Source organism: Lutjanus erythropterus, chromosome 4 (genome assembly GCF_056507025.1).
Source record: "Lutjanus erythropterus isolate fLutEry1 chromosome 4, fLutEry1.hap2, whole genome shotgun sequence".
Lineage (NCBI taxonomy): Eukaryota > Metazoa > Chordata > Actinopteri > Lutjaniformes > Lutjanidae > Lutjanus > Lutjanus erythropterus.
The window spans coordinates 18,168,839-18,184,404 of NC_139320.1; the positions used below are offsets into that span (position 1 = coordinate 18,168,839).

General features: G+C 41.0%; 1 protein-coding gene across 1 annotated transcript in view; it reads right to left on the reverse strand.

Annotated features, from left to right (window-relative positions):
- Positions 1 to 3,773: 3,773 nt before the first annotated feature.
- Positions 3,774 to 15,566, reverse strand: part of clmpb (CXADR like membrane protein b) — a 91,495-nt gene continuing 79,702 nt past the window's right edge. Inside the window, exons 4-7 of the mRNA XM_084717195.1 lie at positions 12,900 to 13,067; positions 10,304 to 10,426; positions 9,415 to 9,556; positions 3,774 to 6,528 (exon numbers count right to left, since the gene is read on the reverse strand). Of these exons, the coding sequence (XP_084573321.1) occupies positions 6,192 to 6,528; positions 9,415 to 9,556; positions 10,304 to 10,426; positions 12,900 to 13,067 (770 nt within the window). The 3' untranslated portion in view covers positions 3,774 to 6,191. The remainder of the gene's footprint in view (positions 6,529 to 9,414; positions 9,557 to 10,303; positions 10,427 to 12,899; positions 13,068 to 15,566) is intronic.

Here is a 15,566-nt window from a genome sequence, read left to right on the forward strand (position 1 = left end):
TTTTTCTAGATCCAACTGCACATTTTAGAGTGACCTTATACTGTGAGCAGTCTGAGGCACACGTGCAGCATGCTGTTTAATCAGCATCTGTATATGGCACACCTGTCTCATGGATGGATTATCTTGGTTAAGAAGTTCTCACCAACATGGATTTTAATAAATTCAAGAACAAGACATGTCTTAGATTTTGTTTCAACTCATCAAAAAGAGAAAAAACAAAACTGTTGCGTTTAGATTTTTGTTGAGTATATCACGTTACTCTTGCTCTGTATTTTTAAAATCAAAATCAAGATGCCACAAGACCAGTTAAGTTGTCATTGAATATTTTATTTGCAAATGAAAGAGTAATAACTCAGAAGTCGTAAAAATATACATTTTTTTTACTTGTGATATTTACATGGATTGTTTTCATCAAACGAACAAACAAAAAAGATTTTGTACTGTTTTACAAAACCAAAGAGAAGCCACGGCAGAAATACCAGATGAGATTAAAGAAAACAAAAAGTGTCTTACATTTGCCTTTAGTAACGCTGCACTGAGCGCTTCTGTCTCCCCCTGACATCGAAACAATGTAGTCAAGAGAAACAGCCAACCACACAGATCCCACACAGGCCGGTGATGAGCACAGCACACAAAAAAGTGCAAAGTACATGGATGATAAATTCAAAATGAGGAAGAAGACAAAAATAAAGCTTCATAAAATTTTCTGTGAATATATTTACAATTGTAGATTTTCTTTTCTTTTTTTTTCTCTTTTTTTTAAAATTATTTTTAGCCGAATACAGTTATGTTACATCAAAGCAAAGCATTCCCGTTCATCTGCTCAATCTCGTATGACATGCAGGTACCTTTGCTTTCCTTCTTGAGCTTGACTACAGCCCCTTCCATCTCCTCTCTCAAATGTAACAATACATCACATTCCCCTATAGTACTGATGCACAAGGCCGAACCACAGTCTGAGCATTGCTTCGCCCTGCTCAACAGCTTTAATCAGAAAGAAAACGGCTTAATAGAACATAAAACACTGTGGCTACATGAGATTCCTATCATATAACGCAGGATAACCATGAATGATTTCATGTTCACTGCACCTTTGAGTGTTGATAATAAGACAATATATAGTGCTGATGATGGATACTGTTTCAAAGAACGCTATCAGATGTGCTGCTATCACTCTGAGGTGTGTTAAGACTTTCCTTCGCTCTCTACTGAACTGACAAAAGCTCCTTAAAATTCATTTGTTGGAAAGAGCGCAAGTTTGTCAGGCCACAAAGCTGCACACATGAGAGGAGAGATGCAACGCGAGGGCTCATAAACTGGGGAATCTGCCACCTGAGACTTGCAATTGCTGGAAAGCAAATCAAAAAGCTTGGGAGGAATTTAACAGCTGGAAGACTTGCATCCCCATCCTCCACCTCCACTGCTATACTTTCATCTGTGGTGGAGGGAATTTCAATGGCAAGAGCCTACAGCCCTGGCTCAATATCAATCCTGTTATACCTCTCCTGATTCCCAGTGCTACTCTTGCAAATTCCCATGAAAAAAAGTCTTGAAGCGTATGCAATCCAGATTGTTAAAATGCATAGCAGTGTCTGTCTTTTTTGAGTGCATGCATGTGTGTGTGTTTTGTTACAGTAGCTGTATGTGTGTGTATGTGTGTGTGTATGTGTGTGTGTGTGTGTGCAGATGTCCCCAGGGTGATGCAGTGTAGAGTGTTCCTTTCTGTGCTGCATTTAGTATCCTGGTTCCATCAGTCAGTCGTAATACCTCCAGACATTCGATCCATCAAATTGATTCTGAAGGAGCAGAAATAACAAGGATGGCTGTTTGGGCTTTTGTTTGTGCAAACTGTGTGTGTGTATGTGCAACTGTGACTGTGCATGAAGCACACACCTGTGTTTCCGTGTGTGGACCTGAATGTGCCACGTGTACCTGTTCATGTGTGTGTATATACAACTTTTACCTGTTTGTCTTGTGTGTGTCTGTGTGTGTGTGCCTTGAGATGCCATCAGTACACCCAGGGCCGAGTGCATTCTATGTTAAGAGACAGCAAGAGCAGGGAGGGAGCGTACAAGTGGCCTCCAGAGCTGACAATAGTTATGAATTATGGACGTGCTTTGTCTCGAGACACCACCCCCACAAGCAACAACATGACTGCTGTCTGTGAAGCCGAGTGCAATAGGCATATAAGTCAGTGAAAAACTCAAATAAACACTGCCAGTCTGCACTCATATCAATTTGGATAGAGGTTACTTTGCCTGACTGGATCCTTCTTGCTCGTTGAATGGCTAACATGAGAATGTGTGGGTGTGGCCCAAGGGCTTATACTGAATTTACATGCACACACCCACACATACACACTCACACACATTCACAAACATGCATGCATGCACGCAAGCACGCACGCACAGACACACGCACACACATACACGCAGTAGCTTCCCTGCTCAAACATGAACTGCTGTCTCTAGTTGAATATAAAAGGCATTTTTATTAGTATTTTCCCTTACAGTTGAGTCACAGGTGAAACCCTACATGTGAAGTCAAACCACGTGCTTTTCAGACAGATGTCGCTTTTCAAAACTTTTGAGGGTGAATTACTTTAGTGTGAAAATTTAGATTTAGATTAGAACGAGACTAAAACTCTGTTACAAACCCAGAGTGAATGGCAATGTTCATTACAAGCTATAATATTAAATTGTTGGGCATACTGATAGTTTGCTCTTCTTTGAACCAGTAGGGGAGCTTAAATTGTTGAGTATGCCCTAAGAGTAAAGGGCATGGAGTCATTTAAATAAAAACAGCTTTCTTAGAATGAATGTGCTCACAAAATGTCATGGCAATCTGCCATTTGTAGTAGTGGAAATTTTATCTGGATGGTGTGCCAAATTTCAATGGTCAGCATTGATCAAAATATTCATTATGTGCTAGCTGTAAATATCTGTAGCACACTATAATGAAATCTGGCAATTAATTTTCAAGATAACTTGTCAATGCCGAATTTCTGGCCAATGGTGGTACTTAAAGAAAGGTCATGGGGTTGATTATTCTCAGAGAAATAAATAAAATCCATTCAACATCTCTTGAGAATCACGGGCTGTATTACAGAAACTTCCTAAGTTGCTGACCCAATCAAATGGGGTTGGGTTTACCGTGTGTGCGAGAAGAGCCCACTTGAATGCCCTCATCATGTTGTGCTCATGACATGATGAACTGGAAGTTTACAACGTTCTATTCACAACTTGTGTGTCATAATTACGATTTCACAAGTTCCACTTGAACTCAGGATATCTTAACTGTTTGGTAACTGTGGTAATTAGGGAAAGGACCTGATCTAAGCCTAACCCTAACCCTAACCCTAACCCCTAACCCCATCCCACCTTCCCAAAACCTTGAATAAACTGCCCTGACTTCAGGATTCCTGTTAAGATATCCTAATTTTCACTTTTCCACCTGTACAGTCACTAATTTGCTAAATAGCTAAAGCTAGCTAACAGTAGTGTTAGCTAACAGTACTTAATGGTAGTGTTAGCTAACAGTAGGGAACAGTAGTGTTTGCTAACTAATCTTTAGAGCTGTAATTTTATTACTTCTTCACAATGGTTGCCAGGTACAATGCAGACTGTCTGCTATCTTAGTCTACCCTGTTACTTTCATCTCCCAAGTTTGCATTGTTAGAAATTTCCTAAAAATGAGATCTATGGATTGTGGATGTCACCAAACAACATCTGTCTTCAAGTTGATATTTTTTTATGTTTCATTGATTTAAAAAAAGCTATGGCTGCAAAGTTGTTTAGCTTGGTGAGATGAGAAAAGTAGTATTGGCTGCTAGGTAACAGACATGAAAGTTTATAAGCGATGCTGGAGTGACCTGAGATAAGAAAGGATGAAGTGGGATAAGGTGGTGTTCCTAAACTTTTGCTTCTGTTATGCCAAATTGGGAAAAATCCTATCTGTACTCAAGACTTCAGATGGGAAGTTTCTGCAATACAGCCCCAGGCCAGTGGCTGTGAAGATATCTTGCTTACAACCTTCCATTACATGTCAGAATATTTGTTTTATGTGAATTCTGAGTTCAAAGATAAAAATGTCATATCAGAATAGGGGCCTTCATTTGTTCACACAACATGTGTACAAAAGCACTAAGTTTAAATTCACTTTTGGGTCCTATTTGACTCTTTTGTAAGGGCTATATCTCCCCTCACGTACCCTTACTTATTAAATTAAATGACATCATGTGCGTATATCTATCTGTATGTACAATATAAAACAAGACTGATTACAGAATGTACAGTACATTGTCCCATGGCATGGGATTGCTTTCTCACCATGGATAATTCACTCTGCTTGGCCTCCTTAGGCTGAATCTGTTATTACTAGGGCAAGTTTGTGGAGTTGTATCTCACAGCATTTGCTACTGTTGACCCTCAAAGCTGGATGTGAACAGAGACTTAACCACTGGTGTGCTGAAGATAAGGACAAAGAAAGAAACCATCAAATGGAAGAGGGATTGCAAAGGCACACTTGATAGGCTGCTTGGCCTTTTTTTCAGATACTTTCAATCAAACTGCACCGGGTCTGTCTGAGGATACGACAACTGGGGATTGGCTAGCACGGCTGGGCCAATAACCAAGCCTGTGATTCAGCGAGACAGCAATCGAGTGCCACTCCATTGTTATGGATCCAGGGAGAGTACTGACAATGGTACCATACACACCCTATACAATTGAAGTCCAAAGAATCATACTCCGCTCCCTTCATTCAGACATAGTAATTGTAAAATTGAACGTCAAGGTCAATTCTTTGTGCCTTAGCTCGAATATTGATTCAGCACCTCAGAGGGAGCTGAAAGTAATGGGATCCATCATCTTTGTACATCACACATTCATGGTGACAGATTTTGGTTTCAGTTCAGAAATGTAGCAGGTAAACAAAAGAGTAAAAAAAGCAACAACAATAATAACCCATCCTAGGGATTGGTGGCACTTCTTAATATGGATGAATGGACAAGTAGCTGTCTGTCACCCTTTACAACCTGTTCAGATAGAAGAGACACAGGAGAACGGAAACAAAATGAAAGGAAAACAAGTGCAGCTGGTCTAATAGAAGCTTATCCCCTATATTTAAAGTATTGACTCGCTATAGGCCTAATACATACTACTTAATTATTCAGGGAAGATATTCAGTACCAGAAAAGGATGTCCATAGATGTAGACAGGATGTGGGAGGAGGGGGGGTGACAACTCCATTGACTCGACTCCACTGTCAATGCTACATCCTTGTACCTGAAGCTTCCCCTGCTGATTGGTAAAGCAGATGAGCTGTTTGTGAGCCAGCTGAGTCAGTCTCAGGGCCGCAGTGGTTTCTCACTGGTCGGTTATGGGAGCACGAAAAAGACAGAGAGCACTGAGGCAGATGATGCACACGCCACTGCCGCACACTGTGTCTGTCCACATGGATGGGCACAATCGGCCCAGCCCATGGGGAGGCAAAGGGGTTTGTGGTTTCAGAGCAGGTGCTGGGAGCAGTGAATTGGAGGTGCAGGGTGACATGAATCAGAGACCCATCCTCCTCCCAGAAAAAAAGAAATAAAAAGAAAAAAGAAAAACTCAGCAGCTGTCTACTGCTCTTGCATTTTCTTCCTCCTTGTTTCTGCCCCGCTTGTATCCATCTTGTATTTGTCAACAACCTACAGCAGCTTGACTCCACTGGTTACCTGGCTCGGAGTTTGGATCTATTTTATTATCCAACCTCTTTTCTCCTCCTTTTTCTCCACTGCACTAACCCTTTGATTTGATAAATAAATAAAAGCTTTACTAGGGGGCTCCTTCCACCTCACTGCACATGGTGCTTCCCTGTGCCTTCCAAAGCCAAAGGAAGGAACTCAGAAAATAAGTTCTGCCTTTAGCCATGATACACAAACAGTGTTGCATCTCGGGTCTTGTTTTTTCTTTTGTTTTGTTGTTTTATGTAATTCAGTAGGGGCAAGCATGTCTTATTTTCCCTTTTTAAGTATGCATTCATTAAAAGTACTTTTGGACTTATAGTATTGATTCTTTTAATTACATCCTTTTAACTAGTCGCATTTCTTTGTTTATGGAAGAGTCTCAGTCTTTGGGAGGGGGCTTAAGGGGGCTTGGGCTGGGATGGGAGTCTCACATGGCTGCAGGAAGGGGGGTTGGCTTTCAGTCCTACACAGTCTGAAAGGCCTTGGTCTGGGCAGGGACCATGAGGGTTGGGGGTGTGGGCCCAGACATGTTCCTGGAGTTGAATTTGGGAGTGGCGGGGGGCTCGGGGGTCTTGGGGGGCACCACCGTAGTGTAGGCTGGAGGGGACTGGGGGAAGCCTGGAGGCTGTCCATTTTCCTTGAGAGCTGCTACAGCAGGTGGGCGGGGGCGGTGACTGCGCTGGGCGCTGTTGTGCACCATGGACTGGGTGGAGGACGCACCGGAGCGCGAGCTGCCAGAGCGGGACGAGGACAGGGAGTTGGGCTTCACTAGCTTGGCCTTGGGAGCCTCTGCATCCTCCCTGTGGATAGAAAAAAACACACACAGTGAACAATGATGACAAAGGTCCATTTATTTCATACCAGCTGTACTTCTAAAAATAGAGCAGAGACACACATAAACCACTCACACACTATTCTAAGACCCTTTTCACAAGGGACTATTATTATGTGGGACCTCATGTAATTCATGAGATACCCCCCCCCACCCAGCCCCAGAGTTTTGTGAAACACATTTGCATGGAATAATGAAATCTGCTGAAATCACTAGTTCCCCAGATACAGTTGTGGGGGAAAAAAAGTTTTGCTGAGAACACAATGAAAAGTTTTCTTCATAATTCTACTTTCCAAGCAGAAGGAGGTTAAAAATGTACCAAACAGCACAGAAGAATAGAAACTGCATGGCAATACCATTAATCACTAACACTAAGGTAACTTGTGCTGTTGCTTGAAATTGACCATGAATTTTAGTAGTAGTGGTAGAATTAAGAAGTGGGTAAATTAATTTACGCCTTACCTACCTTACCTCATATCATGTAACACCATCAAACTGTATTGTTAACTACAAAGTGGCTCAATGCTAACATTAGCCACAGTAGCTAATGGGTTATCAAATATGTTTTTATAGCTCAAAATCCCTCCTGATTTGAACTATGTTTGGTTTTTTCAGTTGCTGATTGATGAGGAAGCGGTAAAATGATAAAGATTTGTCAAACTCCCTACTTTTATATGACTTGCAACCTCTAACACAGCAGTGTGACATTTGAGCTCTCCAGCCTGAGCATGTGAATATGGTGAACTGCAGAGAATCTTTGCAGTTATTATAAATTACTGTCACCGGGTCACCAGGGTGTGTGGGTTGTGAAGCCACCAGGTAATATCATCCCATTAATATGAGACTTATGATTCTCTACACACAGTGAGAAATAGAAACCTCCATCTGTGCACTGCTGGCTACATGGTAACTTCTCAGATGCACCAGAGAAGATTCTATAACTCTTTGAAGAAGAAAAATAAAATTTTGAAACAGCCATGAGGTCAGTTCTAAATTCATCCCCAAGAGATGTGCGTCACTAACTGCTGTGGTCTGCCTGAGCATATTAGCGGAAGGGCTCAGACTCTTAACATGGTATAAAAACAGAAAACACTTCATCACATCTACATTATTTACTTGAGGCTGTCCCTCAACCATGCTGCATTATTCATTGTTACATCAGTAAATATGCACCTACACCGACTTCATTCTGTCACAAAAAATGCTGTCGCTTTTTACAAGTGTCATTAACGGTCCACAGGGTCCACCAATGCACGCAGGCTTTAGAGTGCAGAATAAACACGAGTAAGATCCCTCAGCTCTGATGCCACACATGCACACGCACACACACACACACACACACACACACACACACACACACACACACACACACACACACACACACACACACACACAGGTGAGAAAAGGAGGCTCTTAAAAGATAATCGATGAACACTTGACCTTGTAGTTGTTTTTATTTTTAGACACGCGCATCGACGGGCAGACAGAAAACACATCCAAGCATACAAAGGCTGTTACTGCATCGCTTAGCATTCGACTTGCTATGGTTTAGAACAGTTTCAGTTGAACTGGTGCTCATTACTGTAACACACACGGCTTAATGCACAGTTATGTGGTAAAATCAGTGCTAATGCGCAAAACAAGCCCCTGTTCAGCTGAACTGCAGCTAAATCAGATGTACTACTTGGATGCCACATAAGAATAGTCTGCGGCTGCAAACTCAATCCTATGATTCCCCAACCCATTTAACTTTTCTACCAATTACACTTTCATTAAATTCTTTTTAAGAATTTGGTAAGCAGAGTCAGAAACGGTTGCATGGAACAACAGATATTTAGAGTTAGAGTATGTATAGCCTTGAGATATTTTATTCTTGTGAATAACACTAATTAATAAAACAAAATAAAATATAATTCTCAAACTGAGTTTCCATGCAATAAAATACTTGAGACTTACTCTTACAGTTTAATTCTGGTAAATTATTCAAATCTAGTCTCTGTGGTGAGGGCAGTGAAAGACTACATAGAAAAAAAGAAAGAGAAATTTGGAACTAAAAGTTAAAGCAGCTTAAAGCTGGGGTAAGCAGTTTAAGTTCCTGATAACGTTTAAGCATAATGTAATTCAAGTGGTCTGAGAGAAAACTAGACCTCTACGCCTCCTCTTGGCTCTGTTTTGAGGTTTCAGAAAATCTACCCCCTGACGGGAGACTGTGGTCAATCACAGGTCAGACCCCAGTAGGGTTGTTCTGATACCAATACCAGTATCTTCACTGGCCTTCAATACTGCCCAAAATGCTGGTGTCAGTATCGGCGAGTACACGGGTCTCTGAACCAATCCAGTACCACAAAATTTATTACCCCTGACATCAGACCCTGCTTCTTCCCAGCAGCATCCTCCACACCATTTTTCCCCAGGATGGTGAAGTAATATCGATGGTATCCATTCTCTGTGTCTCTTGTTCATGTTTTACACAGGATTTGGCCTGAGACAGGCCATACAAAAATGATAGCTGTGATATTGCATCATATAGGGGTTAGTAGCATACAGCTGTTAAAATGAATAAATAAATAAATGCCTTTTAAATGTACCGGTATTGGTATGCAGTAGTTCAGGGATCACAATAGGCACTGGGAATGGTATTGGAATATCCCTGACTCCCTAAACATAAGTATTTGATGGCCTAGGAATGACATTCAGAAATGAAAAAAAAAAAAACACACATAGAGAAACACACAAATGACTATCTGTACTCACTCATAATCCCATGCATCCACACGATTAAGTAAATTAGAATGGTGAAGTACTGCAAAATGGCAAAAAAGTGAAACAGTCTCAGAAGAAAAGATGAGTAAACCTGATCTCATTTGGAGTCTCCTCCTCCTCATACTTCTTTTTCTCTTTCTTCCGGAAGACGAGCCAGATGATTAATATGACGATGAGGACACCAAGGGATATTCCCACCACTGCACCTGCTACCATACCTACATCCCTCACATCTGTGAACAGAAAAGAGGACATGATAAGTGACAGTCACGCAACAACACAAACAAACTAACAGACTGAGGCAAAGGTAGGCCAGCAAAGTTAAAATTACTCATTTCACCCAAGGAGTCTGGTTAGTTTGGAGAGAGTAATATTTGGCTCATATAACAGTGGTTACCGATCGGAAAGGGCTGTCTGATAGTGAAGTTGTGAATATTCTACATATGGCATACACTTAAAATGATACTGATTATTTTTAGGATCTTTTTTTTTTAGATAAAATACCTTTTGTTGCTGTTGAGAAATCCCTCATACAACTCAGCTTCAAGTGATCCAAACTATTCCTTTAAATTCACAAATATTTATGGTCCATTCATTTCCTGGAAGTACCTCAGCACTCCCTACATTTGTGCCACAGAGCCAAAATTCAATTTAACGGCGAGGCTAAAACTGCTGAGCTACTATATGTGTCATTCTCTACACATGACCCCAACCGTCCCCAGCCTCTCAGGAAATGTATTAGTGTGACAGTGAAACATAACTGTTGGAGCATAGGTGGTGACCAATAGTGACCAGTTTAAGTTTGCCGCAGTCCCCACAGTCTTGGAGCACTGGGGGAGATTGGGGAGGTAGAGTATGGCAGAGAGGGGAATAAATGTATTTCCAGCTGCAGTTTGAAACAATAACCATCAATCAGAGTGGCAGTTTGGTGTGAGGTGAACGCTGCGGGGTCAACTCTCCCTTCACTCTCCAAAACTCACGCTGCATTGTGACTTCAATGGTGCAGTTTTCTTCGCCCACATCATTGCTTGCTGTGCACCTGTAGACACCTGTGCTGTCCATGGTGAGATTCCTCAGCGTCACGATCTCTGGGTTCTTGAGATCTGGGGAATTCAAACAGTAAGGGGAGAGCCGTATTAATTGTAACATGTTACAGTTGTAGCACTCACGTTTTCTCATGTTCTGTAAATCTCATCATGATGTCATCACATCCGCATGTGGCTAGTGTGCGCTAAACATCCCTGAGAAATGTCAGCAGGATTCAACCACTCTGCAGGGAATGGTGTCTGGAAAACTTGTTTAGCACAAATTAAGTAAAAATGAAGATTCAAGGTTATTTTTCAAATATAAAGCTGTGTTTGCATGTTGTGGAGCTAAACTCCACACGTTTGTCTGCATGCATCTGTTAATCTGTAATTCTTTCATGCTAGTTCTACATTGTAAGGAACATCAAAGCATGGGCGCAACAAGTGGCTCATTTGCAACCCTTTTTAAGTCGTGCCCCTTTTTGCTGTGTGCACAAATAACAGTTCTCTCCTCTGCAACTTTTCTCTTTTGATGCAAAAGTGACATTTAGTGTCACATCTTAAGTTACGTAATGGTAGCAAAATGCAAGTTAACTAGCTAGACAATGTTAGCGTTTTGCTAACATTAGCTAATTGAAAATCTTAATAGCCTTGCTTTTACAGGTCCCCCTGCAAAGTCTTTTTAAAACCATCGACCAACAATTTGGTGAGCCTAGATGAGCCTAGCACATAGGTTAAGTAAGAGAAACATGAAATCATAAAGTTGACTGAGGTTCCAAGCTTGCTTTTAAACATAGACAAGCCGAGCACATAGCATATATGCTACAGGAAACAGGAAAGGAGAAAGCTGATCAAGGTACCGATTGCTCAACTGTCATTGGAGAATAGAGTGAAAAGGGGTGGGACTTTAGAAGGGTCACTTGGCTACTGAATTGGCCATTCATTTATATTCTAAATCAGAGTGGGCTTGTATTGTATGTTTACAGCTTCCATCAATCAAATTCACTATGTAAGTCTAAGTAATGGACAAGTGCATTGATTCCACCTACGCTGAACACATGCACCAACTAGTAGTTTTAATAATATCATTATGTTCTGTACATTATCTGATCATATCCTTGGTATGACATCAACATAAAAACAGTTGCTAGACTGAAATATTGTTGATTTGCCATGAAAACTATTTGTTTAATGCTGTATTTTTAGCTGTGGTGCAACCGTAGCTTATACTGTTACAGCCGAGTAGACGAGTGAATAATGTTACACTTTCCTAGTTAGCTTTTGCAAATACCTATTTGTGAGCCTACTGTACTTTGTTTTGCACTCCAGCACGTCTATACACAAGTCAATTACATTTCCAGGACAGGAGAGACAAGACAGTCAGACAGAGAGAGAAAGAAAGAAGTGTGAGGGAGACAATGATGGAGTGTTTATTTAAGAACGAGGCCCATCACACTGAGGAGGACTTGAGGAGAGTAGCATGACATGTCTGACAGAGCAATGGAGCCCCACAGCCCCATGGGATATTTAGTCATCCCTACCAATGACAACCATGTGATATTACCTTTCACCAGACCCATAAATAATGGCTGCTGACGCTGTGTGTTATCGTCCAATGAAAACTAATTAGACCGAACAGGTGTTGTTTGGTGGAGGTCATTAATTTGAAGGTTTTCGTCTGGGTACGTGCCATCACTGATGCCAGTTTACCACCAGAGGGAAAACTGAGACTGAGAGGTTGGCACCCCGGGGGTATTTACGCCAGTTTAGAGAATACACAGTCGTGAGAACTGCCCTACCATTAATTTTTCTGCTGTAAACCGTCTCTGTTGCTATTTTGAAGCAGATATGCCTGGTTATGATCCAAGAGGAATGCCAGAATCCACACCATGTGAATGAAGTGTGCCTCAGGGTGAGTAGAGAGCCAATGTTTTTTTTTGGTACAGAATGTGGTGGGAGCTGCCAGTCCAGTTCTGTGTTACATTTGATTTTCTCCACTTTACACACAATCCAAGAAAACACTCTGACTTTATGCATGCAGGTATAATTCACTTGAGCCAGACTGACATTTCATTGTCACAGACATCTTCTTCAGATCACAGAATGAGCCTGGATCATCATGTTTATATAACTCATCCCAACAGAGTACAACTAGAAATCACAGGCCTGTGCTCTGTTTGATTTCCTGGGGAAAAAAAATAATGTACTATGCATAATGTGGTCTTTAGCAGTAGATGGTGGTACTGGCTAAAGATAAGAAAGGCATGCAGAATTAGTGGCCTAATTGGGACAATCTGAGCCCATCTAAGCATTGTAACTGTTAATTAGAGAGCCATCAGGAGAATGTGGTAGTAGTGGTCAGTGTTTGAGTGTGTGAGTGTATGAAGATGGGAGGAGTTGAGGGAAAAGCTGTGAACTCAGCAAAACACTTCGTCAGATAAATGCAGCCTCTAAAAATCCCTAATATGAAAATGAATCTTCATTGCATCTCTTTGCAGAGGGCTTGAATGATGAATCAGCATGTCAGTGCCGTGCCAATGATCTTCCTTACCGATCAGTGCCAGGTTTGGCAGTTTGCCCAGGCTCTTGCCTTTGTCCAGCACTCGCTCCCACTTGTAGTTGATGGGATCAGAACCATCGCTGGACTTGCAGCTCAGCTTGACATCGCTGCCCTCCAGGAGTTTGCCATCCATCCAGCACCTCGGCTTGGAGGGTTTGACTGTAAGAGCACATGGGAATCATGGGAATCAGAGACGTTTTAATCCAACAAATGTGAGATTTTTTTTTTCTCAGCAGCCAAGAAATGAAAATATACTTGTCACCCCACCCCATGAATGTTCCTTGGGAAAATTTGAGCCCTTTTTTTTTTTTTTTTTTTTTTTTTTTTTGCATATTTTTGGCCTCCTGTCTGTTGGAGATGACCTACTCCTCATTATTTTTATCCAGTGTTTTTTTTTTTTTTTTCATTCATTGCTGTAGTAGCTGGACATCTGTCCAGTTTACCAGTCTGCCTTGACATGTAGAGAGAGCTGATCTCTACCATTAATGGGTGTTTGACTGGCAGGAAGAACATTTTTTATTTACTAAGAGTTATAGATTGTTAGATTAGAACACAATCTATAAATAATTTTCAGTTTAAATATTAAAATATTTTTTGTTGAACTATAAATCCATTTGTAATAAATAAATAAAAATGTAAACATTGTATACTGATGTACTTATAATTTTGAGGTTTACATTGCAACCACTGAAATGATTCCTTTTACATATTGTAACATGACAACACAGCAAAACCGAATTCTCCGCAGGTCTCACATGGGCAGTATCAGTTATAGTATAAAGTAAAAAAAAAAGACAAATTATTTAACTTGCACATACACAGTAATCTTTTAATTAGATGAATCTATAGCACCACAAAAACAGGCTTTTTGTTGTGGTTCCAGTGACAGAATGAAAGACAAACTATAGTGAAACTATGTGGGGATATAGACACATTTCCTAATTTTGAGCTGTTACTGCTTTTATAAAATAAAGTTTAAGAGCTCAAATAAATATTATTTGGTTTCATAAAATCCATCTTCCATTCATTGTCAATGGATCAGTTATTGATGATAAAATTCTATAAGTGTCTAAAATGAGCTGAAATATAGTTTACAATAGATTTTCCCTTTAAAACAAAATGTACTGAAGCAGGAGTTATTTCATAACATAAAGTGAAAGAGTCCGAAACCTGAGAATAAAAAACCACAAGAGCAGAGGCATAAAAACTGAGATAATAACTACACGGGGCTTGTTAAGTTGAAATATTTAACATATGTTATAAACTTTATTTGAAGCTGTCTGTCTGTATCCATTACTGGTGTCATTTACATTTTTAATAAAGTGAATCTAGCACAGAGCTGGTGACACACACAGAAGAACCGTCCCATAGGGAATAGATCAATGTGACCCCAAAGCTGGCGGCTGTGAACGCGTGTGGTAATGTGTTCTCCACAGGTCAAAGGTTTTGGTCACAGTCCAGCAGCTGGAGGCACAGTACAGTATAGCAGAGTCCTGTACACCAGCTCTGTTTAGATGCACGCCAAGAGGCACCGCAAAGCTATAAAAGCAGGAAAACAGCCACTGTTTTCTCCCTCTCAAGTGACATATTTTTAGATCAGTGGCGAACTAAATTTAAACATCTATTTTCTATTTTTTTACACTGTCATATTCGAGATGTTGGCTGCTGTATTTGCCTCTTTGTCAGTGAAGCTGCAGCACAACTAACTCAGAATGTACACTCCTAGAAATAAGGGTTGCGAAAGGTTCCTGATGGTTCTATCCAGAACCATCTGAAAAACACTTTTTTGAAGACAGGTTCTTTGTGAGACTAAGGGTTCCATGAGCCTCTTTTGGAAGAAAGCGTTCTTATGGGATTGTTGAAATCCTTGAAGAACTCTTTTGTCAAGGATTCTTTGTACCATAACATAAAACGATTCTTGGTAGAAGCCCTTAGTGGATTCTAAAAGGTGGAAAGATTCTGGATAGAACCCCCAGAGATGGTTCTGGATCAAATCTTTCCCAGATGATTGTAGGTTCAAGGGAGAACACTCTGAAAGGGTTGCTGGAACCTTTATACATGGTTCTACTAAAGAGTGTAGTGAGTGTGTGATAGCCAGTCCATAAAGCCAGATAGCTCATGAGTATCTTTGTTTGTCCAACCCTCCTGTTCTCTGTCCGTCTGTGCATCTCACAGCTCTGTCAGGGTCAGTTAGGCCTTACTGCAGCAGGAGCAGTTGGCATGCATAACCTCAGACACACACACAAATACAAACACACCTATATTTGCCCACACACACAAACAAACACATCCACACTCAAACACACATAAGTCAAAAATCTGCACATGCAAATCCACACACTGTGTAGCAGGAACAGTGCAGGCATCCAGGCGTTACGGTAAACACATACACAACCACTGGAGGCACGCATAAACCCTGGCGTGCACAGAGACACATACACTCTCACACACTGTCTCATGCCAAGCCAGCTACCAGCTCGGCTGCCAAGCTATTATCTTAGCGTGGGGAGCGAGAGAAAAATGCAAATGTTCGTCTCTCTCAAAATCGAAAGTGTCACCGCAAAGCTGAGGGCAATTTGTAAAAATCGAGGCACTAACTCACTGAAATGTCTTTATGGAAGAGAGAGGAGAGTGAGAGCGAGAGGATTAACAGACTGT